Source organism: Vidua chalybeata, chromosome 29, assembly GCF_026979565.1.
Source record: "Vidua chalybeata isolate OUT-0048 chromosome 29, bVidCha1 merged haplotype, whole genome shotgun sequence".
NCBI classification, from domain to species: Eukaryota; Metazoa; Chordata; class Aves; order Passeriformes; family Viduidae; genus Vidua; species Vidua chalybeata.
The window spans coordinates 239058-266904 of NC_071558.1; the positions used below are offsets into that span (position 1 = coordinate 239058).

The window sequence follows — 27847 nt, forward strand, 5'->3', positions numbered from 1 at the left end:
GACGGGATCCGTGCACCCCCTATAGACCCCGGAGTGCCCCATATGGAGCCCCTATAGACAGCCCTAAATGTGCCCCATATACCCCCCCCATAGACCCCGGGGTGCTCCATATCCACCCCCTATAGACACCCCTATATGTGCCCCATATATACCCTACACACAGCCCCCTGTGTGCCCTGTACACCCCACATACACATCCCTATGCCCCCCAATATGTGTGCTTCATCCACACCCCATGTGTACCCCCTTATACGTCCCTCTGCACACCCTTGTGCAGGCCCTGCGCCCCCACACACCCCTGTACAGCCCCATGTGTGCCCCTGGCTCCCCCAAACCCCACACACACCCCTGTACAGCCCCCTGTGTGCCCCTGGCTCCCCCAAACCCCACACACACCCCTGTACAGCCCCGTGTGTGTCCCTGGCTCCCCCAAACCCCACACACACCCCTGTACAGCCCCGTGTGTGTCCCTGGCTCCCCCAAACCCCACACACACCCCTGTACAGCCCCCTGTGTGCCCCTGGCTCCCCCAAACCCCACACACACCCCTGTACAGCCCCGTGTGTGTCCCTGGCTCCCCCAAACCCCACACACACCCCTGTACAGCCCCGTGTGTGTCCCTGGCTCCCCCAAACCCCACACACACCCCTGTACAGCCCCCTATGTGCCCCTGGCTCCCCCAAACCCCACACACACCCCTGTACAGCCCCGTGTGTGCCCCTGGCTCCCCCAAACCTCACCCGCGCCCCATTTCTGCCCCTATGGACCCCCACAGACCCCACCCGCGCCTGTCGCCGCCTGGCGGCCGCGCCGCACCACTGCACCCCACGGAGGCGACCCCAAACTGGCGGAGGAACCGTGACCCCAAACCCCCCCAACCCCCCCCCGATTCCCCCAAATCCGCGTGTCTGTGGAGCGTAGAAGCCCCCACTGGTGTCAGGGTGCCAGATCAGTGTGCAGGGGGACAAGTCCTTTACTTGCCAAGGGCTAAGGCCACATTTTGAACAGGGGGGTGCCCATGTCCCCCTGTCGGCACGTCCACCCGTGTCTCAGAGCATGGACTGAGGTGTGGGAACCCCCATGAGGGGGTTCCCCCTGAGTGGGACCCCCCTGTGTTAAGGCCACTGGGAAGTTTGGGGTGGTCCTGACGGTGGCCTCAGATGGTCACCCCTCATCCGTGTGTCCATTCCAGCCCACAGAGACCCCCAAGGATCTCCCTTGGGGATGCAGAGTGGGGACCTGGGGGGGCTGCGGGTGTGGGGACCCCATGGGCACGAGGTGCTACAGGAGGGTGCAGTCCAAATCCGGCCTCTGCCGCTGCCGCCGCTCTCCAGCCGGACGCCCGCCCACCTGCAGGGACAGGGCTGAGCTGTGGGGGGACCCGCAGAGACCCCCCACACCCCCCTCAGGGCCATCAGCACCCCCTGGAGTGGGGGTTACCTCTGCTGGGAGCAGCTGAGGAGGAGCAGGATGAGGATGAGGATGGTGCTGCTGGTACTCCTCGTGCTGCAGCTGCCGTGCCAGCTCCAGGTCGCTGAGCACGGAGGGGGTGTCCAGCCCCTGCTGCAGGGACAGGGCCACCATGTAATCCTGGCAGGAGCACAAAGAAGGGGGGGAGTCAGCACCTGCGGGATCCCCCGTGGAGCCAGGACAGCACTCAGGTGTCCCCCACTGCCACCGCTCATCCCCCACCTGGTCCACTTGTCTCTGCTGCAGCCGGTGGTCCGGGGGGGCCACGGTGGCCCCCTCCTTGCCCAGTGGGTGGCTGAGGTGGAACTCGGCGTCACAGAAGCAGCTGTCCCCGTCCACGCTGTGCAGGCTCTCCCACACCACCCGCTCCTCGTGTAGGAAGCCCTGGTCCGTCACCAGCAGGTAAAGGTGGCCCTGGGCAGAAGGGACAGGGGACAGTCAGCCCCGGTGGGCATCCTGTGGGGGGGGGCCCAGCGGGGTCTGGGGCTGCACCTTGTGCTTGGTCATGGTGCTGAAGTGGTTGTTGCGGAAGAAGACGCCGAGCTCGCCCTCACGGGCATGGGCCGTGAGCTCGCATAGCCCGTGGAACGTCAGCTGCGACGCTGTGGACTCCAGGAAGTGCTCGGCCACCAGCCCTGAGGGGACAGCGGGGCCGTGGCGGAGCCGGGGGTACCCAGCTGTGCCCCCCCAGGGACCATGGGCAGGGACCAGGGGCGTTACCTTCGCTCACCAGGCCGGAGTCGCTGGCATGTTTGCAGGTGATGATCTTCTCCACCAGCTGGTTGTAGCTGAGCTTGCCCACCGCCTGGACCTGCTCTGGGCTCTGTGGGATGGAAGGGGCAGGGGGTGAGCTCCTGGTGGGCATGAAGGGGGTCTGCGAGGGAAGGGACCATCCAGTGCAACCTACTGCCGTGGCCAGAGGAGTCAACCACTGGCTGAGGTTCAAAACCCCATCACAGAGGGCTTTGGGTTGGGAATTTCTGGGATCATCTGGATGCCCCCAAACCGGGACACCTCCTGCTAGACCAGGCTCCTCCAAGCCCCACCCAACCTGGCCTTGAGCACTCCCGGGGTTGAGAAATCCACCCTCAGCTGGGTCACCTTGGCCAGGACGAGCCCCAGCTCCTCACAGCAGAGTTCTCCAGCCCTGGGATCACTTCTGTGGCCCCACAGAAGCCACCAGCCAGGCAGGGGGGGTTCACCTGGGGGTCCACCAGCCAGCCATGGTAGAGTGGGATGTTGAGGAGGTCGAAGACGATGCACTCGGGGGTGTACTCGAAATCTGAGACCCCTGTGAACCTCACGTTGACATCCAGCCCCGTCGATAGCTTTGGCAGGACCATCATGGTGTCACTGATGTTCTGGGAGATGGCAGAAACACAGGGTGGGGGTCGCGCCTGAAGGTGCCACCCCAAACCCTGCAGCCAGCTGAGCTCCCCGGACGATGGGGTTGGATGTTCTGGGGTTGCTCCTCACCTGCTGGAAGTTCAGCTGCAGCCCCTCCGAGGTGTCCCGGGGTTGGGTGGCCAGGATGCAATTCCCTGCAAGGCAGTGGCGTCACCCCAGCCCCAGCACTGGGACGGGAATGTGGGGGGTCCCAAGTGGACCCCCCACCCCATTCCTGGTGCCAGAGCAGGGCTGCAGGGTCCCCACTCACCCAAGTGTGCCATCAGCTCCTCAGCCGTGATCACCTCCTTCTGCGGGGGCAGCTTCACCTGGGAGCAGCCAGAGGAGGCTGAGGACCCTTCCCGGGACACTTCCCCTTGGGATTTGGGGCCCCCCCAGAGCCCCCCCCAGCCCCCACTTGCCTTCCACTGCAGGAGGAGGATGTTGATGATGGCCAGGAGCGGGCAGGGCCCGTTCTCGCTCTGGGTCACCATGGGCGTCCGCTCCCCTTTCCAGCGGATCCACTTCACGCAGTAAAAATCCTCGGCCCGGGCAGGGGGCTGGGCCCAGGGGGGCTCGGCCGCGGCTCCCGGGACGGGCTGGGGGGCAGCAGCCGCCGGGGACCCCTCCTCCTGCAGGGGCTGCTCCTCGGGGGAGTTTCCCGGGGGTGCCTCGGGGCCGGACGCCCCTTCCCGCTGCCCGGATCGACCCCCAACACCTTCCCCAGCCGGGGCAGGGCTCTCCCGGCCAGTACCGGGGCTTCTGTCCCCTGCACCAGGAATTCCGTCACCAGTGCCAGGAATTGCGTCACCAGCGCTGGGAATTGCGTCCCCAACACCGGGAATTCTGTCACCAGTACCGGGAATTGTGTCCCCAACACCGGGAATTCTGTCACCAGTACCAGGAATTCCGTCACCAGTACCGAGAATTCTGTCCCCAACACCGGGAATCATGCCCTCAATACCGGGAATCGCGTCCCAAACATCGGGAATTCCGTCACCAAGACGGGGGGTTCCGTCCCCAGCACTGGGAATTGTGCCCCCAGCACCGGGGATTATGATCCCAATACTGGGGATTCCGTCCCCGGCATCGGGAATTGCATCCCCAGCACCCGGAATTCTGTCAACAATATCGGGAATTCCGTCCCCAGCATCGGGAATTGCATCCCCAACATTGGGAATTGCATCCCCAGTATCGGGAATCACATCCCCAACATCGGGATTTCCGTCCCCAACATCGGGAATTCCATCCCCAGCACCGGGAATTCTGTCCCCAACATCGGGAATTCCATCCCCAGCACTGGGAATTCTGTCCCCACCCACACCCTCCTGCGGGGGCTGGGGGGTCCCCTCCTGCTCCATGGGACCCTCCGGCGCTGCTCCGGCTCTGATCAGGCTCCTAGGAATGCTCCGGCTCTGTCCAGGAGCAGCCGCATCCCAAACCTCAGCCTTAGGAGGGAAAATTAGGGTATTTCAGGAAAATACAGATATACAGATACACACACACACACACACACACACACACATATATATATATAAAATTTTATATAATTTTATATATATATAATTTTTAAATATATATATATAGATAGATATTAAAATATTAAATAGATATATAAATGTGTGTATGTATATATATTTTAATATATGTCTATATATGTATATGTGTAAATATATATATGTATATACTTATGTATATATTATTTCTATATAAGTAATATATATTTTATATATTTGTAATAATTTATAAATTTATTTCTAGATATTACATTTATGTGTAATTATATATGTATATATATATTACATTTCTATGTAGTAAATGCATTACATTGCATTTTAAATATTTGTATTATTTATATATTTATGTATTTATTATTTATTTATAGATTTCTATATTTGTGCATATATATATTTTTATATGTGTATTGATGTATATATATGTATATGTATTTTATATATGTGTATATATGTATATGTATATATATATGTATTTATAATATCTTATATGTGTATATATATGAATAATGTATATATTTATATGTGTGTATATAAAAATATACATATATACATATAAATATGTATACGTATATATACATATGCCTGTGTATATATGTGTGTATATATGTCTATATATGTATATATATATCTATATGTGTATGTATACGTATATATGTATATTTTAGTCCAATTTGGCTCATCTAGGTGAGATTTTTTTTTTTCCCCCATTTCTTTACGGTGGCTTTGAAATTGTCTGGAGCTTTGGAAGATCCGTGGCTTTACCAGCCAAGAAAATTGGAAATTTGGCCTTTAAACAGACAAAGGAATTTGAAATTTTTGGCTTTTAAGCCGGGAAGAGGTTTGGAAAATCAAGAAAATTGCCAAATTCCACTTTCAAAGCCTGGGTTTCCAGCCCTGGCTGCCCCAGCAGCCCTCAGCTCACCAGGAATCTTCTGAGCCCCTAAATCCTGCCACAGCTGGGGTCTTGGGCCCTCTGGAAACCCCTGTGAACAAACAAACAAACAAACAAACATTAAATAATATAAATAAAAGAAATTAATAATTGAAATAATCAATATAAATTAAATAATAAAAATTCTTTATATAAATATAAAGAACATAAATATAAATATATTTAAATATAAATATATGATATATAGATATATTAAAATTTTATATAAATATAAACTAAATGATATCAATTAAATAATGTAAATAAACGTTTAAAATAAGCAAATAAATAAATAAGCATAGGTGAATAAAATAATATAGACAATAAATACTCATGATAGGGGGTTGACCTGATAAATAAGGTCATAAATTCATAAATAAATTCAAGAAATAAATACCAGGAAAACGTTTGGATAGGGAAGGAAATGCATAAATAAATAGGGTTGATAATTAGATAACAGACATATAAACTTATTTGTTATAACTGGCAGACTGACACTAAATACTAAACAAATAAAATAGAAACTGGCATGAAATTCAATAAAATGACACGAACCAAGATCTGAAATGAGGAAGTGATAATGAAATGAAATGAAATTAAATTAAATATACAATAAAATTAAATATAATAAAATAAATAATTAAATTAAATAGAATATAATTAAATTAAATATAATAAAATTAATTTTAAAAAAGAATAAAAGGAAATAAAATAAAATAAAATAAAACATAAAATAAAATATAATAAAATATAATTAAATTAAATTAAATTTTAAAATATAATAAATAAAATAAAATAAACCAAAATAAAATAAAATGCAGTGCCATCGAACAGGCACAAGGGAAGGCGAATTTCAATTCGCACCCTCGGCTCCGCCCCGAGCCCGCGGCGGGACCGGCCGGCCCGGGGGTCCCGGGGCGTGGTCGCCCCTCGGTGTCCCCGCCCGGGGTCCCCCCTGCTGCCTTTTCCTGCTTGTCCTTCCTTTTGCTCCCCTAATCCTTGTTTTTCCTTCTTTATCTCTTGTTTTTCCTCCTTTTTCCCTCTTTATTCCTTGTTTATTCTCCTTTTCCCTCTTTATTCCTTGTTTATCCTCCTTTTCCCTTCTTTATTCCGTATTTATGCCCCTTTTTCCTGGCATTTCCTTCTTTTTTCCCCTCCTTCTCCCTTTCTTTTCTACCTTTCCCTTCTTTTTTCCTCCTCTTCCCCTTATTTTTCCACTTTATCCCTCCTTTTTAACCCTTTTAAAACCTCCCTTTACCTTTTTTCCTGTTTTTTTTTCCTTCTTCTTGCCTCCTTTATTCCCTTTTCCTTCTTTTTCTTTCTTCTTCCTTCTTTTTTTCTCTCGCTTTTCCCTCCGTTCCCCTTCTGTTTTCCTCTTTAATCCTCTTTTTTTTTTAATTCCTCCGCGCTCCTCTTTCGCTTCTCTCGTCTTCCTTCTCCCCTTTTCCTTTTTGTTTTTTTTTTTTTAATTTTTTTTACCTGCCCTTTCTTTTATCCTCTTTCCGTCTTTTTTTTTTTTTTTTTTTTTTTTTTTTGTCCCTTTTTTTCTTCTTTTTTCCTCTTTTTTTCCCTGTTTTCCCCCCTTTTTCCCCGGCCTCGTACGGGCCTGTTTTCCACCTCGCTCCGTGGGAAGGCGGATTTAGGGCGGGGGGAGGAGGAGGAAGAGGAGGAGGGGAGGAGGAGGAAGACGATTAAAGCTGTAATTTTGGGGGTGCAGTAAAATTTGGGGGGGGCTGTCACCCCTGCAGGAGGGGTGGGGGTTGGGGCGTGCTGGGTTTTGGGGGTCGCAGCAGAGTTTGGGGATGGCAGCGAGGGTTGGGCGGGGGGGGTATCTGGGGTTCCGGAGGGGTCACGGGAAGGTTTTGGGGTGGAAAAAGGGGATTTGGGGTCCCCCACAACCCCCCCCAACGCGGGGGATGCCGGGAAGGGCCCCGCCCCCTCCCCAGCGGCCCCTGCGGCGCGGGGGGAGGGGCGGGACGGGCTGGACTGGGACGGGCTGGGGTCATACTGGGCTGGTCTGGGCTGGACTGGGATTGTCTGAGCTTATACTGGGCTGTACTGGGGTGGCTTGGGTTTGTACTGGATTGTGCTGGGCCCTACGTGGCCGTACTGGGTCGTACTGGATTGTACTGGGTTATAGTGGGCTGTACTGGGTTATAGTGGGTTGTACTGGGTTATACTGGGCTGCATTGGGTTATACTGGGCCATACTAAGTTACATTGGGGTTTATACTGGGCTGTTCTGAGTTATACTGGGGTTGTACTGGGCCATACCAGGCCATACTGGGTTGTACCGGGCTGCACTGAGTTGTAGTGGGCTGTACTGGGTTCTACTGGGGTTCTGCTGGCCCGTACTGGGTTCTACTGGGTTCTGTTGGCCCGTACTGGGGTTCTGCTGGCCCGTACTGGGTTCTACTGGGGTTCTGCTGGCCCGTACTGGGTTATACTGGGGCCGTACCAGCGCCTCGGGCCGTGGATCGGTGCCGGCATGGAGCGGTTCGTGGCGGGGAACCGGGCGGCTCTGCAGGTACGGGGGGCCGGGCCGGGGGGAATGGGGACGGCCAGGCCCCCCCCTGACCTGGGGGATTGGGGTGCAGGGGGGAATTTGGGTGTAGGGAAATGGGGTGCAGGGGGGAGTTGGGGTATAGGGAAATTTGGGTGCAGGGAAATGGGGGTGCAGGGGGGGAATTGGGATGCAGGGAAATGGGGGTGCAGGGCGGGAATTGGGAGTGCAGGGAATTGGGGGTGCAAGAGGGGAAATGGGGTGCAGGGGGGAATTGGGGTGCAGGGAAATGGACGTGGGCGGGAATTGGAGTGCAGGGTGGGAATTCAGGGTGCAGGGGACGAATTTGGGTGCAGGGAAATGGGGGTGCAGGGGGAGATGAGCGCCTCATGGATTGGGGTGCCAAGGGCAGCAGAGGGGCCAGGAAAGTGGGGTGCCCACAGGGAATGGGGGGTCGGGGTGCCCGCGGAATGGGCTGGGCGCCCACAGGGCTGATAGCCCCAAGTGCGGTGCCCCGTGTGAGGTGGCACAGCCGCACCAGGGACACCCCAAAATGTTTGCCAGTCCCCTGCTGCAGCCCCAGCCCAGACCTGCCAAGGGGGTTTGGGCTGCAGCTGCTCTCTCGGGACTTTTTTGGGTTTTTTTTTCCCCCTCAGAAATTATCGAATCTGGGTTATGGCAGCAGAGAATTGTCCCAAAAATCTGGGCCTGGGGACGGGGCTGCTCCCAGGGCATGACAGGGACGGGGCAGTGACATGTTTTGCCTGCTGCTGCAGGCAAGCAAAAAGAGGGGTGAAACATCACGTTTTGGGGTGACAACCAGCCCCAAACTCTAGAACAAAGGGTTAAAGCACTCAGTGCTCCCAGGGCTGCGGGGCTGGCATGGTCCCTGGCCTCACCTGGTGGCTCAGGTGAGTTTTCCTGGTACGCTGACGCCCCTCACTTCACACCCGCACCCCAAACCCCTGAGGTGGGTCCCAGCCAGGCCGGAATCTGTGGGTGACACCTGTGATGAGCAGCTCCAGGGACACTGATGAGGGCAAGGGAGCAGTTTTGGAGGTTTTTGGAGGACAGGATCATGTTGCTGCTGTGCCTGACGCCGCCCATCCCCGCAGGATCACATCTGGCAGCACCGGGAGATCCACGTGGTGATGGGCAACGAGGCCTGCGACCTGGACTCCACCGTCTCAGCGCTGGCCCTGGCCTATTTCCTCGCCCAGGTGAGGCTCGGTCACTAGCCCGGGGACCACCAGCGGCCTGGGGGGACGCCTCACTGGGTGTGACCCCCCCCCCCACCCCGCCGCAGACCTCCCCAGCTCCCAAAGCTGCCTTCGTGCCGGTGCTGAACATCCCCCGTGCTGACTTCGCGCTCCGGACGGAGACGACGTTCCTGCTGCGGGATCGGGGAATCCCGGCCGCCTCCCTCATCTTTCGGGATGAGATCGACCTGGGGGGGCTGCACCACGCTGGGCTACTCTCCCTGACGCTGGTTGATCACCACGTCCTGCCCCGGTGAGCCGAGGGGTGGGGGTGGCACAGTGGGGACAGCCAGGGCCACCAGCCCAGAGCCTCGGTTGATTTTCCCACCCAGGGTGGGTGAAATTGATTCATTTCTGGGGAGTTTTCAGGGGGGGAAAAAAGGAATATGGGGGTTCCCAGGCTCTGGCGGGGTGACCCTTCCCGTTGCCCACCAGTGCCGACGCTGCCCTGGAAGAGGCTGTGGTGGAGGTCATGGACCACCGGCCGCTGGAGCGGGACTGTGGTCCCCCGTGCCGGGTGACCGTGGAGCCCGTGGGCTCCTGTGCCACGCTGGTGACCGAGCGGATCCTGCAGGGCCCCCCGGGCGTGCTGGACAGAACCACGGCTGCGCTGCTGCACGGTGAGCATGGAGTGGGGTCCTGGCTGAGCCCCGGCCCCGGGGATGGTGACAGCACGGCCCCACTCGTCCCCGCAGGCACCATCCTGCTGGACTGCATCAACCTGAGCCCAGCCGCAGGCAAGGTGACACCCAGGGACGTGACCTGCGTGTCCCTGCTTGAGGAGAGGTTCCCGGAGTTGCCGGCCCGTGATGCCGTGTTCGGAGCCCTGCAGGCGGCCAAGTTTGACGTCACAGGTGTGTGTGCCAGGGCAGTGACACCCAGCTGTGTCCCCCCTCTCCTCGGGGACAGAAAGGTGCCCTGAGCCTCATCCCCTGGCCACCTCCCAGGGCTGACGACAGAGCAGATGCTGCGGAAGGACCTCAAAGTCCTCTCCAATGACGAGGCGGTCATTGCCATCAGCGGTGTCTTCGAGGATCTGGAAGTGAGACTTGGGGGTGAGGGGGAAACTGAGGTAGGGAGTGTCACACTGGGGACATCACAGTGACGCCGAGACCCCTCCCCTCTGTCCAGACGTTCCTGCTCCGGCCTGGCTTGCTGCAGGACCTGGAGGCTTTCTGCCAGGCCCGTGGCTACGCGGGGCTGGTGGCCATGACCGTGTCCTTTAACGAACGCCATGAGCCCACCCGGAAACTTGCGGTCTACAGCCCGCAGGAGCCCCTCCGCAGCACGGTGAGTTAGGGGGCCAGGCTTAGGCATCTCCCAGCTGTGCTTTGCCCCAGAACCTCCCATTTTTGGGGATGCTGGGCAGGTCCCAGCCCCACACTCGCTCCCCCACAGCTGTGCCTGGCACTGGAGGAGGCGACGACGCCGTCGCTGTTCCTGCGGCCGCTGCCGAGCCCCTGGCCCTGTGTGGCCACCTACGCCCAGGGCAACAGCGTGGCCGCTCGCAAGAAGGTGCTGCCCATCCTGCGGGCAGCGCTGGGGGGCCTGGGGGCTGCCGAGGGCCCCGAGGAGGAGGTGGTGCCCCCACCCACCCCCATGAACAGCCTGGTGGAGGAGTGTCCCCTGGCACAGGCTGTGCCCCCGCTGTGTCCCCAGGATGTCCTGGAGCGGGTCAGCCGCATCGCAGTGGGGCAGCCCCCCGGCTCCCCGAAATAGCAGCAGGCACGTCGTGGCTTTTTGAGGTGTGGATGAGAAGTTGGGGTCCCTGAGCAGGCCCCTGGTGGGGTGCCTGGGTGTGGAGGCGGGGGGGGGGTTGCAGCTGCCTTTGTTAGAGCTCAGCTCCTGGTCCTTGTCGTGGTTTGTCCCCCCCAATGGCTCCCTGTGCCCCAGTGGTCCCCAGGGTGGGTTTTTGGGGATGCCACGGGCAGTAGTTGCACCTCCTTAATGAAGGCGTTGGGGTGGAGGAGTTAATGAGTTCTTGATGCTCTTCCTTCCTTGGGGGGCCCCAGAGGGTGGGTCCGGACATGCAGCCATCCAGAACTGTCACTGTTTTCCAAGGATTAAATTTCCCTTTTCTTCCAGTTTTGGCTCTTGGGATTTTATTCTGGGACAGGGTGCTGCCCCACTCGAGCTGGGGGTGCACCCCCTCTTTCCCTGGGGTGCAATCCCCTCTACAGTGGGTCAGAGGAACATTTTGGGGTGTCCAAGGAGGGGGTGTCAGTGCAGCCACACTCCCAAGTCCAGCCCAGCCAGGAGGAAACTGGTTGTGCCATAAAATGCCGTGGCCTCTGCCTGCTGTGAGTATCAGTGGGCTCTGCTTTTCCCTGTGGATTTGGCTGCTCTGGGAGCAGAGGAGGGAGCAAGGAGCCTGGAGTAGCTTGTGCACCCACCTCTTGGGCCAGCACAAGGCATTTATTTCAAGGGTGGTATGTTTTTTCCCAAAAACCCCTGACCTGAGCGTGACACAGGGCTGGAAAAGCCCGGCTGCCACCGGAGCATCGCCGGAGCACAGGGCAGGGGAAAGGCTCTGTCACCCAGCACATGCTATTTAATATTTAATCCTGGCGCTAATTAAATTATGTACACCCGCGCCTGAATTCCGGAGCCCTTCTCGGGTCAGGCCCTGTCCGGCCTTGGGGACAATCCCGGGTGGAGGGGACCCCGCCATGGTCCTGCCCGAGGCCACAGAGGCTGCTCAGGTGGGTTTTGGAGCTTAAAAATAAGAAGAGATCCTAAAAAAAAGGAGGGAGGTGGGAGTTTGGCGGTGGTGGGAATGCCGGCTGGAGGCACTGTGGGCTCGGTGACGCTGAGACACCTGAGCATTGGGGCTGGATCCTGGTTTGGCACCGAAGCATCGGGGTTTAATCCCGGTTTTGCTCCGAAGAATTGGGGTTTAATCCCGGTTTGACATCGAATCCTGGTTTGACACCAGAACATCTTGGGTTTAATTCTGGTTTGGCACCAGAATATCAGGGCTTAATCCTGGTTTTGCTCCTCTGTGATGTTCTGGGAGGCATCAAATCTGCCTCTGCACCATGACTGATTCCCTGGGGAAACTGAGGCACCACCATGCAGCCCATGGGAGACACAGGAGTGGGAAAAGGGAAAACTGGGAGGATTTGGGACACCTGGGCTGCGCCTGGCAGCTCCTGGCATGTTTCAGGGGGGTGGCTGTGTCCTTTCCAGGCGGGGCAGGAGATGGGGGCTGCTGTCCCTGCTCCCTCCCCATGTCACTGGCCAGGGCCTCTGGGAAGGAGGGGTTTTCCAGAGGGACGACGACCCAAAGTCACCGGGAGCTGGGTGAGGATGGTGCTGCATAAATACCGCAGGGTTAAAGCACTCGAGGTCGGCTTCTCCTCCAGCGGGGGGGGATCAGGCAGTTCAAGTTTGGGCTGAAAAAGCCAGGAATCTGCAAAATCCAAGAGGATGGGTTATGGGAGCACCCAAGTGGTGGCTTGGTTGGGTGTTCCTTCAGAGGTGGTAGCTCTGAGGGGATGCTGCGGGTGCCATGGCCTGGTACTCACACGCTACAACACATGGGAGTTGCTCCACTGTCGCTCCCGGCCCCCCTTGGACCTCATCTCCTGGACAGCACCAGTCTACAGAGAGGACCTGTCACCCACCTGTGCCACCCCCTCACCCCACCAGGAGACCCAGCCCCCCAAAACAACACCCACCACCCCACCCTGAGACCCAGCACCCCAAAACAGCACCCACCACCCCACCCTGAGACCCAGCACCCCAAAACAGCACCCACCACCCAACCCTGAGACCCAGCACCCCAAAAGCAACATCCATCACCCAGCTGTGAGACTCTACCACCCCAAAACCAACACCTACCACCCCAAAATCACCACCTGTCACCCAACCCTGAGCCCCAGCCCCCCACCAAGCCCCCCACAGCGTGGGGTACCATGGGCAGCCCCTCTCCCGCAGCCATGTCTCCAGAGCCGATGTGTGTCAGGTGCACGAAGTTCATAGGCTCCCCGATCATGGAGCGGTCGATCCGTCTCCTCCTTTTCTTCTGCAACGGGAAGAAGGCCATCAGCCCCTGCTGACCCCATGGCTCTGCCCGAAATGGCTGCATGGGAGGTACTCACGGGCTGGGGCTTCTCCACGACGCAGCAGCCCAGCTTGTGCCAGAAGTCGCTCATGCTCGCGGTGGTGGCAGCCAGCGTCCCCCCGTGCTGGCACAGCTGCCGGGACCCCTGTGCAGGGTCACTCCATGGGGACACCTGGTCGGGGCAGCACAGCCTGCAGAGGAGCAGCTGGCTGTGAGTGGGAAGGGAGAGTGATGCTTCCAGGCCTGACCTCCCCGAATTAATCCTAAAGCAACTTCCCATCAACCAACAAAAAGCAGCAGAGAGCCCCCAGCAGACCCCTGAGGTCACACACTGACCACCCAAGGGGACACCCATCATTGCAAGGAGATCCCCAAGGAGTCCCAGAGATCAGAGATATACACAGAGACCCCCAGAGTTGTCCCCATGGCCAGGGCTGGATCCAGCCCTGGGCCTTGTCCCCCACTCCAGGGCAGGACACAGCTGAAGGATGCTGCGGCAGGATGGGGGGGATAGAGGCAGCCATGGCAAATCCCAACTCCCTGAGCCAGGCAGCTATAAATATCCCGGCCTTTCTGAAAAGGGGCTAGAGCCTGAGCTCTTCCGCTCCAGCTTTTGAAGAGCATACGGGGGAGAAATAAACAGGAACTAGTGGGGTTTTATCCCAAACTCCCATGGTACTGCCTGGGGTGGGCAAGGAGGTGTGGAAAGGGGGGGTTCACCCCCAAAATGGGGGCTTCCCCTCATGCCAAGGAGAGACGACTCCTTTGCCGCAAAAGCACCCGGCGGCACCCAGGGAACTCACCCGCCCACGAGGGGCCGTGGCCTGAGCTCAGCCCGGTACCAGCCACGGGAGAGCCCCCACGCCAGCGGCACGGCCGGACGGAGCCGCGGCACGGCCGATGGGTGCCGGACCCCACCGCTCCGGCAAACACGACAAGTTCCTTCCTCTGCCCCTGCGCCGGTGACGCCGGATGGACCAAAGTCCGGCCGCACTTCCTGCTCCTGGCGGGGAGGAGCGGGGCCGCGGGGCAGCCCCCCAAGACGGGGGGCTCCGAGCCGAGCCTCGGCACGGCCCCCATCCACGGCACCATCAGCCACGATATGGCCCCAAGGACCCCACGGAATCACCCTGCAACCGGGCATTCCCGTGCACCCGTGGGGTGGGTGCCCCCTGCGCCAGGCTGGCACAGCCAGAGGACCCCCGTGTTCCCCGTCCCCGTCCCCCAGCGAGCCCCTCCTCGAGCCCGGACGCCGGGAACGGGCAGGCTGTGACACGTCCCGGTCGGTGCACACCGGCTCCGTGCCTACGCCGTGCCCCCTGCCAATCGCGGCCTCTCCCCTCGGTTGCGGGGCAGATGAGGAGAGGGGCTGCGTTTCCTTCCCAGCCTGATTTACTTAAGAAACGCGGCCCCGGACGGCGCTGGGATCTGGCGGTGCAGCGGCGGGGCCTTGCTGGGGAGGTGCCCCCCGAACTCAGCACTGCAGCCGCTGCTGGGGCGCTGCGAGAGCCTCCGTGGGGAGCTCGGCCAAGGACGAGCCACCAGTGAAACCTCCAGGGTTCGCACGGCCACGACCCCCTGCCCGCACCCCTCCGTCCCCCAAAGCCCCTCCGGCACCCGCCAGGGCCTCACGTCCTCGAAAGGGCGACGGCGGGGCCGGCTCCGGCTTGCTGCCCCGGTTCCGGGCGGTTCTTGTCGGGCCCCGATCCCCGCTCTGAGGGGTCGCACGCCCCCCGCACCCCCTCAGCCACCCCTGCGATGACCCGTGCCTGGGCTCAGCCCACCTGGGCAGCTCGGTGGGCCCGGGCAGGGCGGCTTTGGGCCCGGCCCTGCCGGCACAAGCAAAATGACTTCCCGGTCGGGAAACCACCGCTGGGCTCTACGTCACCGGCGGGCTCCGGGCAGGGGGGTCCGCTCCGAGCCCCCAAGCACTGGGGTCACCCACTGCCAGGGTACCCGCTGGGGTCTCCCGGAGCTCGGAGGGAAGGCCAGCGTGTGGGGACAGGGGTGGACGGGGTGAGAGTCCTGGGGTGCCCCGTCTGCGGGCCCGGGACCCCGGGACGGGGCGGCAAAGTGGGACTTTACAAGGGACGGTCCCGGCTGCGACCCCCGGGGCAGCGGCTGCTCCGCGGGGCTCCGTGCAGTTAGCGGGTCCCAGCAGGGTTCGGGACCCCGGGGGTCCTGGTAGGGTTGGTGGGACCCGGCAGGCCTTGGGACCCCGGTGGTCCCGGTGGGGCTGGGGAGACCCGGGAGCGCTGCGGATCCCGGCAGGATTCCCCGGTTGCAACCAGCGAGCTGCAAGGGGGGTCGTCCCGCCGCCCCGCTCCCGTTCCGGTGCCGATCCCGGTGCCCTCTCCGCCTTCCTACGGCGGTTCCGGGGGCCCTTCCGAGGGGTCGCACCCCGCGGGGGCCGGCCGGTTCCCGTCCCGGTGACGGCCCCATTACCTGTCCCGGCGCGGGAGCGGGTCCCGGTGCCGGTGTCCGGCTCGCAGCCCCACGCGTGACTCGGAAGTCCAGGTCCCGGTCCCGCTGCTGGTGTCCGGCTGGCAGCGGCCCCAAGCGTGGCCCGGGAGTGCAGGTCCCGATCCCTGTGCGAGCCCCGCTCCCGGTGCTGGTGCCGGTCCCGGTGCCCCGCTCGCAGCCCAGGCGTGGCTCGGGGGTCCTGGTCCCGGTGCGGGTTCCGGTGCCGGTGCTCGCAGCCCCAAGCGTGGCCAGGAGGTGCCGGTGCCGGTGCTCCGCTCGCAGCCCCAGGCGTGGCCCGGTGCGGACGCGGCGCAGCTCCCACCGCCCGGCGCGGCTCGGCCCGGCCCGGCCCCGGTACAGCGCCCTCCCCGGGCACCGCCAGCACTGCGGGGCCGCGGGCCCGGGTCCCGGTAGGAATGGGGACTGGGGTCCCGGTAGGAATGGGGGTCCCGGTAGGAATGGGGGTTCTGGTAGGATGGGAACACGGAGACTCCCGGTAGGAACGGCGCTTGGGGTTGGTTTCCAGGAGTGCTGGGGGAATCCCAGGAGACCAGGTAGGGCTGGGGGTGTCCAGCAAGACTGGGGTCCCCAGCAAGTCCCGGTTATGCTCCTATTTGCTCCCGAACCTCATGCCCGCTTTTTCTATGGCTACACCAGAGCCCGTGGGGCACCCAAAGACGTGGGACCCCCCGCGCCACCCTGCAGCCAATGTTGAGTGGTTTCACCATTTCCAGCTCGGTGCCCTTCTGCTTGCACAACATCTGGTGGGCTGCTGCCACCACCACAGTCCTGCCACTGCCACCACTGCCACCAAGTGTCGCTTCCTGTGTCAGCCCCCAAATCCCAAAATCCCAACCATCCCCACTGCTCCCACTCTAGAAATCCTGAACAAGGCAGCACTGTCCCCACTCAGTTGGGTCTCTGTCCCACACCTGTCCCCAGCCATCGTGTGGCCCTGGCTGATAATACCTCAAGTGTTTGTGACCTCATTTCAGCTGAAGAGCCCTTTTTTTTTTTTTTTTTGGGGTGTTTGTGCTGCCAGAGGACACTGTCTCCCTTGCAGCCCTCCCAAAACTGCGGAGCTCAGAGCAGTGCCCTCGTTGCTACGTCCCCTTGGGGGTTCAGCCCCAGGTCCTTTCTCAGAGAGGGACATCACAGTCTATGAGCTGTCAGGTGACAAGACCCCAAAGAGCAAGGAGATGGGTGACATCCAGCTTCTTATGAGGTTGCTCAGCCAAACTTCACCCCATGTCCCCGGGGACCCCCCAAAACACAGCAGCTCAACCCCTTGGAGGGATCAGCATCCTCCAAAGGGCTCCCAGATGGAATCTTCCCTGTGCTGAGTGCTGCAGGGGCCCAGCTGAGACCAAGGGTATATTTTGGAGCAGGAACTCTGAGCACTGGCAGAACAGCTTGGCACCATCAGAAATGAGCTCCATGCAGGGAACAGGGAGGAAAATAAAGAAAACCCCTAAAGCACCAAAAGAATGTTGATCTCACGCAAGCCCAGGGAGAGGAGGGCAAGGTCTGCCCTCAGCCTCTCAGGTAGATGGATGTGGCCTCTGCCCCCAAAAAAGGGTGTTTGGGGTCTCAGTGGTGCTGGGGCAGGGAGATTCTCTGCTCTGAGGGGTTGCATGGGGGTTTTCTTTGTTGCACCTCCAACACCTGGTGTCAGCTGTGGGGGAAAGTGGGCTGTGAGGTGCCCCCACTCACCCTGGTGAAGCCCCCCCTCAGCCCTGGCAGTGATTGATGCCAGTTTTGGGTGTCTCCTTCTATTTCTAGTTCCATGTCTGGCTTCGGCCACAAAGCTGGGATATTTTTGCCAAGTGGCCTTAGGACCAAATATCCTCAGTCTCAGATTTAAAAAAAAAAAAAATTTTTTTTTTTTTTGGGGGGGGGTTCTTTGAGCCAAATTTCCCTGTGTTTGACCTGCACAGTGCCCTCCCAAAGTTTGGAGGTACCACAGCACCCCGTATCTTCACATGCACGTAAAATAAATATTTCCCAGCTTCTTGCAGACCGAAAATTATTCCCCCCAACACGGAGCTGAAGGCTTCAGGAGTGAACCGGGAGTGGCTGCAGGTTTAATATATCCTTGGCTTGGGGGTCCAGCGCGCAGGATCACCCCCCTCGCCGCGCCTCCGCCCCTGCCGTCCTCCTCCTCCCCGGCGCGGGTGGGAGCCGCTGACTCATCTGCCATCATCATCCTCCCCCCCGCACGAGGAAGGGCAATTCGAGGGGCTGCATTGCAGACACAACCGAGCCGGCAGACAAAAGCGACGCTGCTCCGCCCGCGGCTCCCCGGCACAAAGAGCCCGGCCGGCACCGAGCTCACGGCTCCAGGCACCGCCCGCCCTCCGCAGGTAAGGGATGCGAGCCCGGGAGGATGCTCAGCGGGAGGATGCTTTTTTATTCCGGGAAGGATTTGGGTGGAGGGGGGGGGGGTGTTGGAATTTCTTTTTGATGGGGGGAAATGAGCCACAGCCAGCGGGGATTTAAGTGGAGAAAGGTGGTTTTGCTTCCATGGGATGAGCAGAGCACATTGAGACCGTGGGAAATGCTCTTTTTTAGGGGTGACACGCGACACGAGAGGGTTTTTTTTTCCCCACATTCATTCCCTTTTATTGGATATTTTATTATTTTACTTGTTACTAAACTCTCTTTTCCCCTGTCTTGTCACTAAAATCCAATTTTTCACCATTTGGAGCTTAAAAATCCATGTCCGCAACACCCATCACCATTAATAATTCTCTGCTGTTGTGCTGCAAAAAACTCACGGATAGATCCCTAGGGATGGACCCCCCCAGGGATAAATTCCCCAGGAAGAGCCTATTTTAAAGTCCTGTGGCTCAGTTTACCCGGCGGGGGTGACACAGGAGCCTTTCACAGCCTCTGAGTGACATCCAGAACCTTAAATTTAGCAGCTGACCAGCCCTCATCGCACAGACAGGGCACGATCCAAAGAATGCCTGAATCATCCTCGAGAATTCTGATTCCCGAGATTAAAGACAGGGAATCAGCGGGGAAATAAGGATGGTTTGGGTTAGTCTGCTTTTTTTTTCCCCCACCTCCGGTGCCAGTCGAGGAGGTGAATGACACAACCCTGCCGGGGAAAAGCCAGGCAGTGACTCAGCTGCCACCGCCAAGAAGCTGATCCACGTCTTGTCCTGCTCTTTCCCAATTTTTGGTGGATCGGGGTGGGGCTGCAGTGGGGGAATTCTGCAGCAGGGACGGATGGATGGCACTGCAGGGATGGGTGGGGTGTGGTGGGAATGCCGGGCGAGGCTCCTTCCAGCCCTTTCTAGAGGGTTCGGTCATGGGAGGGAGGGATGGGGTGGGATCGGGGGGGAGGGGGCTGCACAGGGACCCCCTCCTCACTGCCCACTCCACAGGGATTGGGCACAGGGAAAGGTGTGGAGGTGTGGAAAAAGGGTTTGTTTGGGTGCTGCTCTCCCACCTCTGCTCCCCAGAGCTGGCAGGATGGGTTTCAGGAGGAGCAGTTGGGAAGGGGATAATCCCCACCCTGCCCTCCCCTCCTGTGCTGCCTGGATGGGGAAACTGAGGCACGGCGTGACAAATCCCTTGGGCCCCTTCCGAATTACGGTGCAGAGAAGGGTGTGGATAAAACTGGCAGAGCTCAAGCCTGCAGTTAGACACAGCCTAGAGTCAAACCTCCACAACGCCATGCTCTCCTCCACCATCAACTCCTTTTTAGGGGATTATCCCCTTTTTAGGGGATTATCCTACGGGGCAGGGTCAACATGGCAACACCTGAGATTTCTGGCCACTTTGCGGGCAACTCCTGTGTCTTTGGTAGAGCTTTTCTCTTCCTCTTCTTTCCCCTCATGCCCTTCACAGCCTGAAAATGCTGGACACCATCAGCAGCCAGTACGACTCCTTCATCTACTGGAGGATGCCGATCCCGCGGCTGGACATGGCCGAGCTGGAGGGGCTGGGGCTCGCAGACATGGCCCTCTACAAGCCCAAGGGAGGGCTGGCCAAGCTCGGGGACCGGGGCAGCCAGGACCTCTCCCAAGAAGAGGACAGTCTGCTGCAGTTCAACAGCTTTAACTTCTGGCGAGCTCCCATTGCCAGCATCAGCTCCTTAGATTTCGATTTAATCTGAAGCCCTCCCTGCCCCTCCTCACCCCCCTGCTCTCTCTTTTTCCGCCAGCCATGCCAGGATTTGGTTTTGTTGTCAGTTTGGAGGCTGTTGGGTTGGGGTTTTTTTTGTTGGTGGTTTGTTTTTTTTGCCATTCCTCACTCACTCAGCGGTTCACCGCGGCCTCGATGGTGATGGGCTCCCTGAAAATCTCCAACCCCTCTCCCTATTTTCCTCCTGGAATCACAACGGTGCCAGTAACAGCACTGGGGGCAAACATGAGGGGAGGGGGCAGAAACAGCCCCCCTCATTGCCCCTCTCTGTTCCCAGAGGGTTTGGGAGGTGCCACCCCCCCTGTGTCAGCGTGACCATGGCTGTCCCCGCCCTGTGTGACAATTTCTCAGCTCATTTCCCACGTGCTTTTTTAAGAAACTTATTAGTGCAAATGAAGAGCAATGGGAATCGCCCTCGTTTTGCAGAAAGCATCGACCCTCTGTGCTCCCCAGGCCCAATTTCTCAAAATTCTGCTTCCTCCCTTAACCTTCCCCTCGGAGATGCAAGGTGGAAGAGGCAGAGATGTGCCCAAGATATCTTGAGAAAAAGAATCACTTTGAGCCTTGTGGTGTGAGCCCAAGCAGAAAAAAATATGTCCAGGAGGGTAAATAGACATGGAAATGTTCTGACCTTGCTTAGTGAGGTCAAGGCTGGGTGTTTATTGCCCCAAATTTGATTTTTTCATCCTTTTTTTATGCCCCACATGGTTTATTCCCGGTGCAACTCCTGACTGGGACAGATGCTGGGTACATTGTGGGGTTTGGAAAGGTAATGGGGCAGAGCTGAAAGATGGATCTTACCCCCAGATGAAAATATTTCAGGTTTTCCACCCACTTAATCAAACCCTTTAAAAGCAACAACAAACAACGCTGCATTCATTCAAGTAGAAGCCTTGAGTTTTCTCTGGGGAGATTTTCACCTGCTGAGGTTTACTTCTGAGCATCAGCTTAAAATTGGGGTAAAAAAAAACCCAACCTGGAATAATTTTTGGCTTTTAAACAGGGTTTTTTTGTTTGTTTGTTTGTATTGGGGTTTTTTTTTTTTTTGCTTTTTTTTTTTTGTTTGTTTGTTTGTTTTTTTCTTCCCCAGGATTGTTTTCTGGGATTGATTTGTCTTCTTGAATGTGCTTTTTTTTGGGTTTGATTGGGATGAAGTGATGTGAAGCATCCCAAAATCATCCTGAGAGTTGGGGGGGGTACATGGCTGAGGCAGCACTTAAAAAGTGCCAGAAATAGGCAAAAAATTGGAAAAATCTGCATTCTACTATGAAAATTGGATGCAGCTCTCCTGTAATCGGCAGAAATAATCAAGTGTGCTTATTTTGAACCATATGTGTAAAACCAGAGACGAAAAATGTAAACTCTCCTCTGCAGAGCTGCTTGACTTCTTGTGTTCCCAGCTAGGAAAACCTGCCAGAGAAGTATTTATTATGAAACTTTAAATAAAATCCGTTCAAAACATACACAGTCCTGTGGACATGTAGACTGACATCAAGGTCTTTAGCATTAAAATGTCTCAAATCTCTTCATGGTGAGCTAGGAACTCACCCCCGTGTCTTCGCACATGCTGTGGAAGACTTAAGCGTGGAAAAACTAAGCCTAAAAGATTATTATAAGCACATTAAAGATATTATTTACACTTCGGCTTTTCCAAGCCTCGCAGGAAAACACCCCAGAGAAGAAATAGGCCCCAGAGCTCCAATTTTACCTCAAAAAAATGACTTTTTGGGCAAGTCAAGGGTAACACACCTTGGAGAGGGCAGTTTGGCAGCCTGAGGGGAGCTAAATCCTGGACTGGAAGGCACTCAGAGGTGACCGATATGCCCAACCTGTTGAAACACATACATCTAAACACAAATATATTTACAAACCCTGAACATCAAAGTTCCAAAACACATCTAAACCACCCGCCCCTCAGCGAGGGACCGCCGCCATTTTATACTTGGCGCAAAAACGCCTCTGCCGGATTTAACTCCAGGGACCCGTCACGGCGCGCCAATCCCACTGATTGATATCCTTCCGCCAGAGGCAAACATTCCCCTGCCAGACCTCTCCCGACGGCCTCAGGGCGGGAAGGACGACGGAGAAAGGAAGGAGAAATCCCCGCATTCCGCACAGTTCTCGCTGTGACACAGCGATTGCGGGGCCAGCCCGGCCTTTCTGCGCCGCTCCGGAGGACTCTTTTGTCGCAGGTCCTATATCCTTCCGCCTCCTCACGGGCTCGCCGCCGGGGCCGCCATTTTGTGAGGCGGCGGCGGGAGGGGTGGCGGCGGGAGGGGCGGGGCGGGGCAGGCACCGGCCCGGGAGGGGCCGAGCGCCGTTAGGGAGGCCGGGACCGCTGGGGCGAGGGGGATCCTTGTGAGGGGCTCTGGGGACCCCTGTGAGGGGAAGGGCTGCGATCTTGGGGGTCTGAGGAAGGAGGACCCCTGTGAGGCGTTCAGAGGACTCCCAGTGAGAGAATGGTCTGGGCGACCCTCTGAGAGGGGCGATCTTGGGGGTATGAGGAGGTGGGACCCCCGTGTGGTGGATGCTCGCCCAGAGAACAAATCCCATCACAAACATCCCATCTCGCCCTTCATTCTTAACACCGCGGCGAGTTCTCAACCTCTTCCCTTTAGCAAACGCCAAAACCACCTCAGGTAAGGTCTTAGGGGACCTCGGGTGTGAAAACCTTGGGGAAAAAAAAAAGTAAGATTGCTCTCCAGTAGAGGGCAGATGGGTATTTAGGAAAGTAAAAGTGCTGAAATGTAGCCAAACACGCCCAGCTGGTGCTTCCTGCCCCTGAATGTTTTAACTAGGCGAGGTAAGGGAGGAGGATCCTACTCCTGGTGTAAATAAAGGTGGTTCCAGTGCGTGTGGCTACTCGTGGGCCTGGCCAGGCCCTGCTCCAGGTCTGGAGAAAATGGATTTGGCTGATTGCAACAGAGGAATAATGAGAATTCCTGCCTGTGCCAAATCCTGAGAGTGGAACCGTGTTGCTTTGCTCTTTACCGCCAGTGTTGAGTGTTTTGCTTGGTGTAAACACTGAGTAAGGAAATTCCTGGGTAAGCAGGTCTAAGGATGTGTAGGTTACTCCTTATTTATTCTATCCCATATTAGATGGGAATAAATAGATTTCCCGTTGTTCCTTGAGCCTTTTTTTTTTGGCTTATTTTTATTATTTAGCTTGGTTCTAAGTGCAAATTCTTTTTGAGTAATCCCAGTTTTTCTAATAACTCATCAAGTCAATTCTGTGTATTTGGGGAAACCCAAACTGCTGTTTCTCTGCAATCTTGAGGCTGCTGAAAAGTTTTGGGAAGCTTTTTGGCCTCATCCTGCAAACACTTCTGCGTGTGAGTGATTCTTCGGTTAAGTGGGACTGTTCACCTGTGTGAATGTTTGCGTAGTAATCAGAGAGTACTTTTGAAATCCCAGATCCTGCCATTCCCACCCAGAAAGGGCTCAGGAACAGCCCTGTCTGCTGCTCTGAGAGGTGAATTTTGTATTTCCCACGAGATGGCATCAGCAACCACTTTAATCATAACAAAACCATTTAATTTAACACTTCCAGATAAAGACTTTTCTTGTCTCTTTTCCGTTTTTTAAACGGGAACAAGGATCTTTAGCTGGGCTAAAGGGGAATCTGGTTACAAGGTGCTGAAAACTCCAGGCTTGGGTTGTTTTCACCTGCCAACCCAAGTATTCTGTGAAACAAAGCTGATAAACTTGCTAAATCAGGTAAAAGACAGAGAAAAATCAGGTTGCAAGGGTTAAATGAGCAGAACTTTAGGTGAACTTCCCTCTGTGTGCCTATAATCTGTTGATCTATGCCGGGGCTGAGGAACAGGATCTCTTTTTTTCCCCTTTTAAAGAGGAATTGTGGGTTCTCTGCACTGAGCTTGCGCCCATTAGGTAATTTCCTGTCCCATTCTTACGGAGTCTGCATTGAATAGGAGCTACTATGGTCAATTGCAGGAAGAAACATTGTTTTTGGGGCTGAGAAGGCTTGTTTATCTCATTTCAGTCAATATCTCATTAGAGTGAGCGCACTTTTTGGGTGATTGATTGATTGATTTAATCCCAGTTAAAACTTAATTAAAGAAACACTGATGGATACCAATAGAAAGAACTTAAGTCTTATTAAATTTTAAATGAATCACTATGTCTGATGTTGCAGCCCTTGATGTGCTTTAACAGTTATTTTAAAAAATAAATAATAAAAATGGAAACCTACTGCTGCAGAAATGAATTGACTGGTACATACAAACCTGGATAAATAGTTCAGACTGAAATTGTCTCAAATGTTTCCCGTCCCCATGTTGAGGATCTGACAACTCCTTACAGAAAGGTTTGTGTTGGTTTGTTGTTTTTTTTTTTTAATCATCTTTTATGCTGTTTGACCTTTAATTAACTTTGAATTTAGGAATTTGATAAAATGGAAGTTTATCTAATCCCCTCACTTCTCAATTCCGTTCTCTTCCCCAAAGCTAAGCATTTTTTTTTCCTGGAGTCTAGAGACAAGTAATTTAAATTCTTGAAGCTGCTGGTACCACAGCACTGATTTGTTGACCCGTGGTGCTCAAGTGTTTTCCTCTCTGGCACCCACCACAGGTCAGGTCCCAGTTTCCTGCACTGGGAGCAGGATGCAGCCAAGGGAAGGGGCAGGGAAGGAAGCTTAGCAGAGCTAGGGCTGCTGAACTGCTGCCTCCGATTCCAGGGCTTTTAATTTGTGTGCTGGTCCTTATTAATGTGCACAAAATAAAATTATTAAGGCTGGAAAACACCTCCGAGATCATCAATCCAACCTTCAAATGGACTTGGTGATCTTGGAGGTTGTTTGGGCCTTCCAACTACTCTGGGTTTACCCTGAAAACTTTGTTTTGCTGAGCTGTAGGGGTGTTATTTTCTTTCTCCTGCTAAAACCTACTGTATTCCCACATTGTTTTCCATAATCCCAGGAGTCTCAAGCCACACACTCGAGCCTTTCCCCTTCAGTTTCTATTCAAGGAAGAGAGTAGGAAACCCTGTCTCTTTTCTCTGGTGTTTGCTTTATTTCCCAGGGTAAGAGGGAGGAAGTGGTGGAAGCAGAAGCTGTGGATTGTGCCACCCAAGTGCCACTGTGCCCAGAGCCACCTGTCCCTGCCAGCCTCTGGCAGCAAGGTGAGGAGCAGCCAGGTTCAATTCCAGAAGGAAAACATTCCAGCTCCTGTGAGCCTGTGGGGCACCGTGGGGTCTGAGGGCCGAGTGTCCGTGGGGCTTCTGTCGGCGCCACTTAAACCACGCTGGAATATTTTGGGTTTTTTCCTGGAAACCCAACGCCCTCAGGAGGAGAAATGCCAAGTTGGCCATTGTCTCTTTGGTAGAGACTTTTCCTTTATCCCGTGGGGATTGTCCCAGTCTGGGAGTAAATCATCCAACCGATGAAACTCCAACCTGTTACTCCATCATTTCTCTAAAACTTCATACTGGGCCATTAATATCAGCCTCAGTCCACCTTGTCCTCCCATTAAACTGCCCGGGGCACTGTAATCTCGTTATTTTATGAGGCAGATACAAATGGTGTTCAGCAAAGCAGGGCACAGCTCCAGAGCTCTGTTTTGTTTCCTCAAGGGATGTCATTCCCCAGCCTTGCCTACTACCGCCAATTCTTCCAGCGTGTCCAGGGATACTCGATTATTTGGATTAACTTCGGGGCAGGAAAAGAGGATTAGGAAGCAGAGGAGCTCTTTAATGCATGCACGGAGACGGGTTACATCAGTTCTGTCTGTTTACAGACTTGCCCTGCTGAAAAACAATTTTCTAAAGCTGTTAATTATTCTGAATTATTTGCCAAATTACTACAAATCATTCCTGGCTTGGGACCCGCCAGGAAGACAAAGGGGAAACTGTTTAGGTGGCGCTACCTTCAGTCGCTCACATGAGCTTTCTTCTCCCTGCTTGGCCAAACTCTGCCTTCCCAAAGTAAAAACTCATGTTTACAGATTTAAAATATTCATTCTCTGGAAATTTGCAGCTCTTGCATGTGCTTAAAGCTGCTTGGGAGCTTAGAGACGGGAATTATCCAGGAGAGCTTTCTACTCCTTTCTGGGCTGGGAGTTCCATTACTGAGGCATCAAAATGATACTTTTTTTTCCTTTTTAAGATGAAAATTTTTGACTTTGGATTCTGTCAGCCCCATTGGGGTGAAATACTCGGGTATTTCAGACTTGGAATTGCCTCCTCCTAAGAGGCAAGGAGTGGAACAAAGAGTGGGTGACTCCAAGGAACACAAGGTGGATACTCCTGGCTGGAGCAGAGCTGAGCCCAGGGGTCTCTCTGTGACACACCTGGAACTCAGGTGTTTTACTGGGATGATTTAGGATTCCCAGTAGGAGCTGGGCATAATCCAGGTCTCAGCAACAAAGCAGGAATGGCTCCTCATCCCTCTTTCAGGAGGAAAAATGTTTTTCTCATTTCCCTCCCAACTTTTCGTCACTGGTAAATGATATATTTTCCTTGCACCTTGGTTCCACCTCTTTCCAACCTTTGAAATTCATTCAGGTAGGATCTCAGTTACCTTCCCACATTTCCCTACGTGGTGTGGGAAGTACCACCAGCTTGGATCCACCTAATGACACTGTCACCTCCTAATCCTGGCATTTAGAAAGGAAAATTCCTTTTTTTTCCTCTCTTTTTGGTCAAATCCGGGGCTGCTCCTGCAGTGCCCCCTCCAGCCTCCACTCCTTGTCATGCCAAAAAGTTCTTTGAAACCTTGACCTGCAGAGATCTGAAGCTTTTCCACAAAATTCCACCCAGCCAGGTGATCTGATGGCTTATTCTGGGATGTCAATACCTGCATTGTTGGGAATGGGAAGAAATCCCAGCGTGCCAAAGCAGCTGGATTAGTGCTGAGCTGCCTGGGAATTCCAGCCTGAACACAGACGTTGTGCAAGGACCTGCAAATCCCAGGGACCAGATCTGGAATGGCAACAAAGATATTCTCTTGGTGTGTTGTTTTAAACATTTACAGAGGTGTAGAAGGGATTTTTCCCTTTTATCCATCATTTTCTTCTCCCAAAATTGTTAATTTTTTGATTGAGGCAACATCAAATGTTTGTCACATGGAGCATCTCACACTCTCAGGGAAACCATCCTCCATCCTTCACCTGTTTGTTTCAGGAAGAAAACATCCGAAATAAAAATTTCCTGGTTTTACAATATTTAGGCAAATATTCTACTTTCCACACTGGCCAGTGGTGTAAACTGGTGGCACATGGAAATCCAGATATGGCAGTCTGGGAGTCTGCTTGTCTTTGGAGATACAGATGTCACTTTTTTAAACTAAAATTTCTATTTTTAAAGAACTAAAACCTTTCTTAACATGGAGCTGATCTGTATTGTGCCTTCCCCACTGCTACCCTCAGTTATTGCCATCCTTCTCCCCAAAACAGGTGATTTTGCCAAAAAATCCCTTCAGCTGGGAAAAAAACTTCCCCTTTGGAAGAGGAAATGAAAAATAAAAAGTCCGTAGGGCTCATGGGAACTGGTTTGGGTTATTTTTGGAGGAAATAAAGCTCAGGACGTTGTCACCTTTTGGAGGGGAATCCCCTGATTTAATTTCTGGAAATATCCATGTACCAAAACTGAGGAGGATTTGATCTCTGCCTGGAATTCAAACCCAGCTCTTCCACAGAAAAACACCAGGAGCTTTTTCAGCCAAAAGCAGCGTTTTTTGGTCAGTAAATTCCCTCCCACGGGAGCCCAGGCCGGGCCGTGCCGTGTCAGGGCTTTTCCTGCCCGCACCTCCTCCGGCTTCGTGCCGTTCCCGAGCCTGGCATTGCATCTGTGCCTGCGTGGGCTGGAGAACCTTGTCTGTCTGCCCTCTCATGAGCACAGTTTGGGGTTAATTAGCACACTTTGGGGTTAATTGGACACGTGTTCCCCTCCTGTCGGCTGTGAGTGGTTTCAGTTATCCCAAATCTGGCTGGGATGAGCGGGGAAGGCCACAGAAAGCCCAACTCTGACCTCTGCAGACACCCAGGAAGGGGGAGCACAGACCTGGGGAGTTGGGCTGAGTGTGGGGCACCCTCCCTTCCACTTCCATCCCCTCCTCGGGGCAAATCTAATAATTTGATCACCT

At 54.9% G+C, this 27847-nt stretch overlaps 4 protein-coding genes and 1 long non-coding RNA gene across 10 annotated transcripts; 3 read left to right on the forward strand and 2 right to left on the reverse strand.

The window, feature by feature from the left end:
- Window positions 1-955: 955 nt before the first annotated feature.
- MINDY1 (MINDY lysine 48 deubiquitinase 1) lies at window positions 956-6803 on the reverse strand. The gene is made up of 11 exons (XM_053967149.1): window positions 6563-6803; window positions 5296-5356; window positions 3279-4304; window positions 3128-3185; window positions 2947-3011; window positions 2673-2831; window positions 2191-2293; window positions 1963-2105; window positions 1693-1884; window positions 1441-1590; window positions 956-1350 (listed from the first exon to the last, which is right to left on the reverse strand). Exons 3-11 carry the CDS (start codon window positions 4215-4217, stop codon window positions 1282-1284), a joined length of 1878 nt encoding a protein of 625 aa, XP_053823124.1. The 5' UTR covers window positions 4218-4304; window positions 5296-5356; window positions 6563-6803; the 3' UTR covers window positions 956-1281.
- Window positions 6804-7084: 281 nt separating this feature from the next.
- On the forward strand, window positions 7085-11149 carry PRUNE1 (prune exopolyphosphatase 1). Its single transcript, XM_053967153.1, has 8 exons — window positions 7085-7830; window positions 8922-9026; window positions 9113-9318; window positions 9501-9685; window positions 9761-9919; window positions 10013-10107; window positions 10197-10355; window positions 10464-11149. The coding sequence occupies exons 1-8, from the start codon at window positions 7792-7794 to the stop codon at window positions 10782-10784; spliced, it is 1269 nt and encodes a 422-aa protein (XP_053823128.1). The 5' UTR covers window positions 7085-7791; the 3' UTR covers window positions 10785-11149.
- A 449-nt stretch (window positions 11150-11598) lies between these two features.
- Window positions 11599-15930, reverse strand: CDC42SE1 (CDC42 small effector 1). 6 transcript variants are annotated; one of them, XM_053967162.1, is made up of 5 exons: window positions 15577-15930; window positions 13169-13322; window positions 12982-13092; window positions 12593-12667; window positions 11599-12477 (listed from the first exon to the last, which is right to left on the reverse strand). In XM_053967162.1, the coding sequence occupies exons 2-4, from the start codon at window positions 13220-13222 to the stop codon at window positions 12596-12598; spliced, it is 237 nt and encodes a 78-aa protein (XP_053823137.1). In that variant the 5' UTR covers window positions 13223-13322; window positions 15577-15930; the 3' UTR covers window positions 11599-12477; window positions 12593-12595. The 6 variants fall into 6 exon arrangements, with proteins under 6 accessions (XP_053823137.1, XP_053823136.1, XP_053823138.1 ...); XM_053967161.1 differs by having other exon boundaries at window positions 13169-13340; XM_053967163.1 differs by lacking the exon at window positions 15577-15930 and adding an exon at window positions 14916-15542.
- A 1801-nt stretch (window positions 15931-17731) lies between these two features.
- MLLT11 (MLLT11 transcription factor 7 cofactor) lies at window positions 17732-21212 on the forward strand. Its single transcript, XM_053967285.1, has 2 exons — window positions 17732-17957; window positions 19453-21212. The coding sequence occupies exon 2, from the start codon at window positions 19460-19462 to the stop codon at window positions 19718-19720; it is 261 nt and encodes an 86-aa protein (XP_053823260.1). The 5' UTR covers window positions 17732-17957; window positions 19453-19459; the 3' UTR covers window positions 19721-21212.
- Window positions 21213-22142: 930 nt separating this feature from the next.
- LOC128801159 (uncharacterized) lies at window positions 22143-26888 on the forward strand. The gene is made up of 3 exons (XR_008435143.1): window positions 22143-22388; window positions 24789-24888; window positions 26524-26888. It is a non-coding gene; the product is annotated as an uncharacterized LOC128801159 (long non-coding RNA).
- Window positions 26889-27847: the final 959 nt, after the last annotated feature.

Coding starts and splice junctions, on each gene's coding strand:
- MINDY1 (XM_053967149.1), bottom strand. CDS start 4,217: ATGGAGCAGGAGGGGACCCCCCAGCCCCCGCAGGAGGGTGTGGGTGGG. Junction 3,186..3,278: donor TCCTCCTCCTGCAGTGGAAG/GCAAGTGGGGGC, acceptor GGCTGCTCCCAG/GTGAAGCTGCCCCCGCAGAA. Junction 1,885..1,962: donor GCACCATGACCAAGCACAAG/GTGCAGCCCCAG, acceptor CCTTCTGCCCAG/GGCCACCTTTACCTGCTGGT.
- MLLT11 (XM_053967285.1), top strand. CDS start 19,460: ATGCTGGACACCATCAGCAGCCAGTACGACTCCTTCATCTACTGGAGG.
- CDC42SE1 (XM_053967159.1), bottom strand. CDS start 14,275: ATGCCCGGTTGCAGGGTGATTCCGTGGGGTCCTTGGGGCCATATCGTG. Junction 13,341..13,934: donor CCACGGCCCCTCGTGGGCGG/GTGAGTTCCCTG, acceptor TCCCACTCACAG/CCAGCTGCTCCTCTGCAGGC. Junction 12,668..12,981: donor CGGGAGAGGGGCTGCCCATG/GTACCCCACGCT, acceptor TCCTCTCTGTAG/ACTGGTGCTGTCCAGGAGAT.
- PRUNE1 (XM_053967153.1), top strand. CDS start 7,792: ATGGAGCGGTTCGTGGCGGGGAACCGGGCGGCTCTGCAG. Junction 9,027..9,112: donor TGGCCTATTTCCTCGCCCAG/GTGAGGCTCGGT, acceptor ACCCCGCCGCAG/ACCTCCCCAGCTCCCAAAGC. Junction 10,356..10,463: donor AGGAGCCCCTCCGCAGCACG/GTGAGTTAGGGG, acceptor GCTCCCCCACAG/CTGTGCCTGGCACTGGAGGA.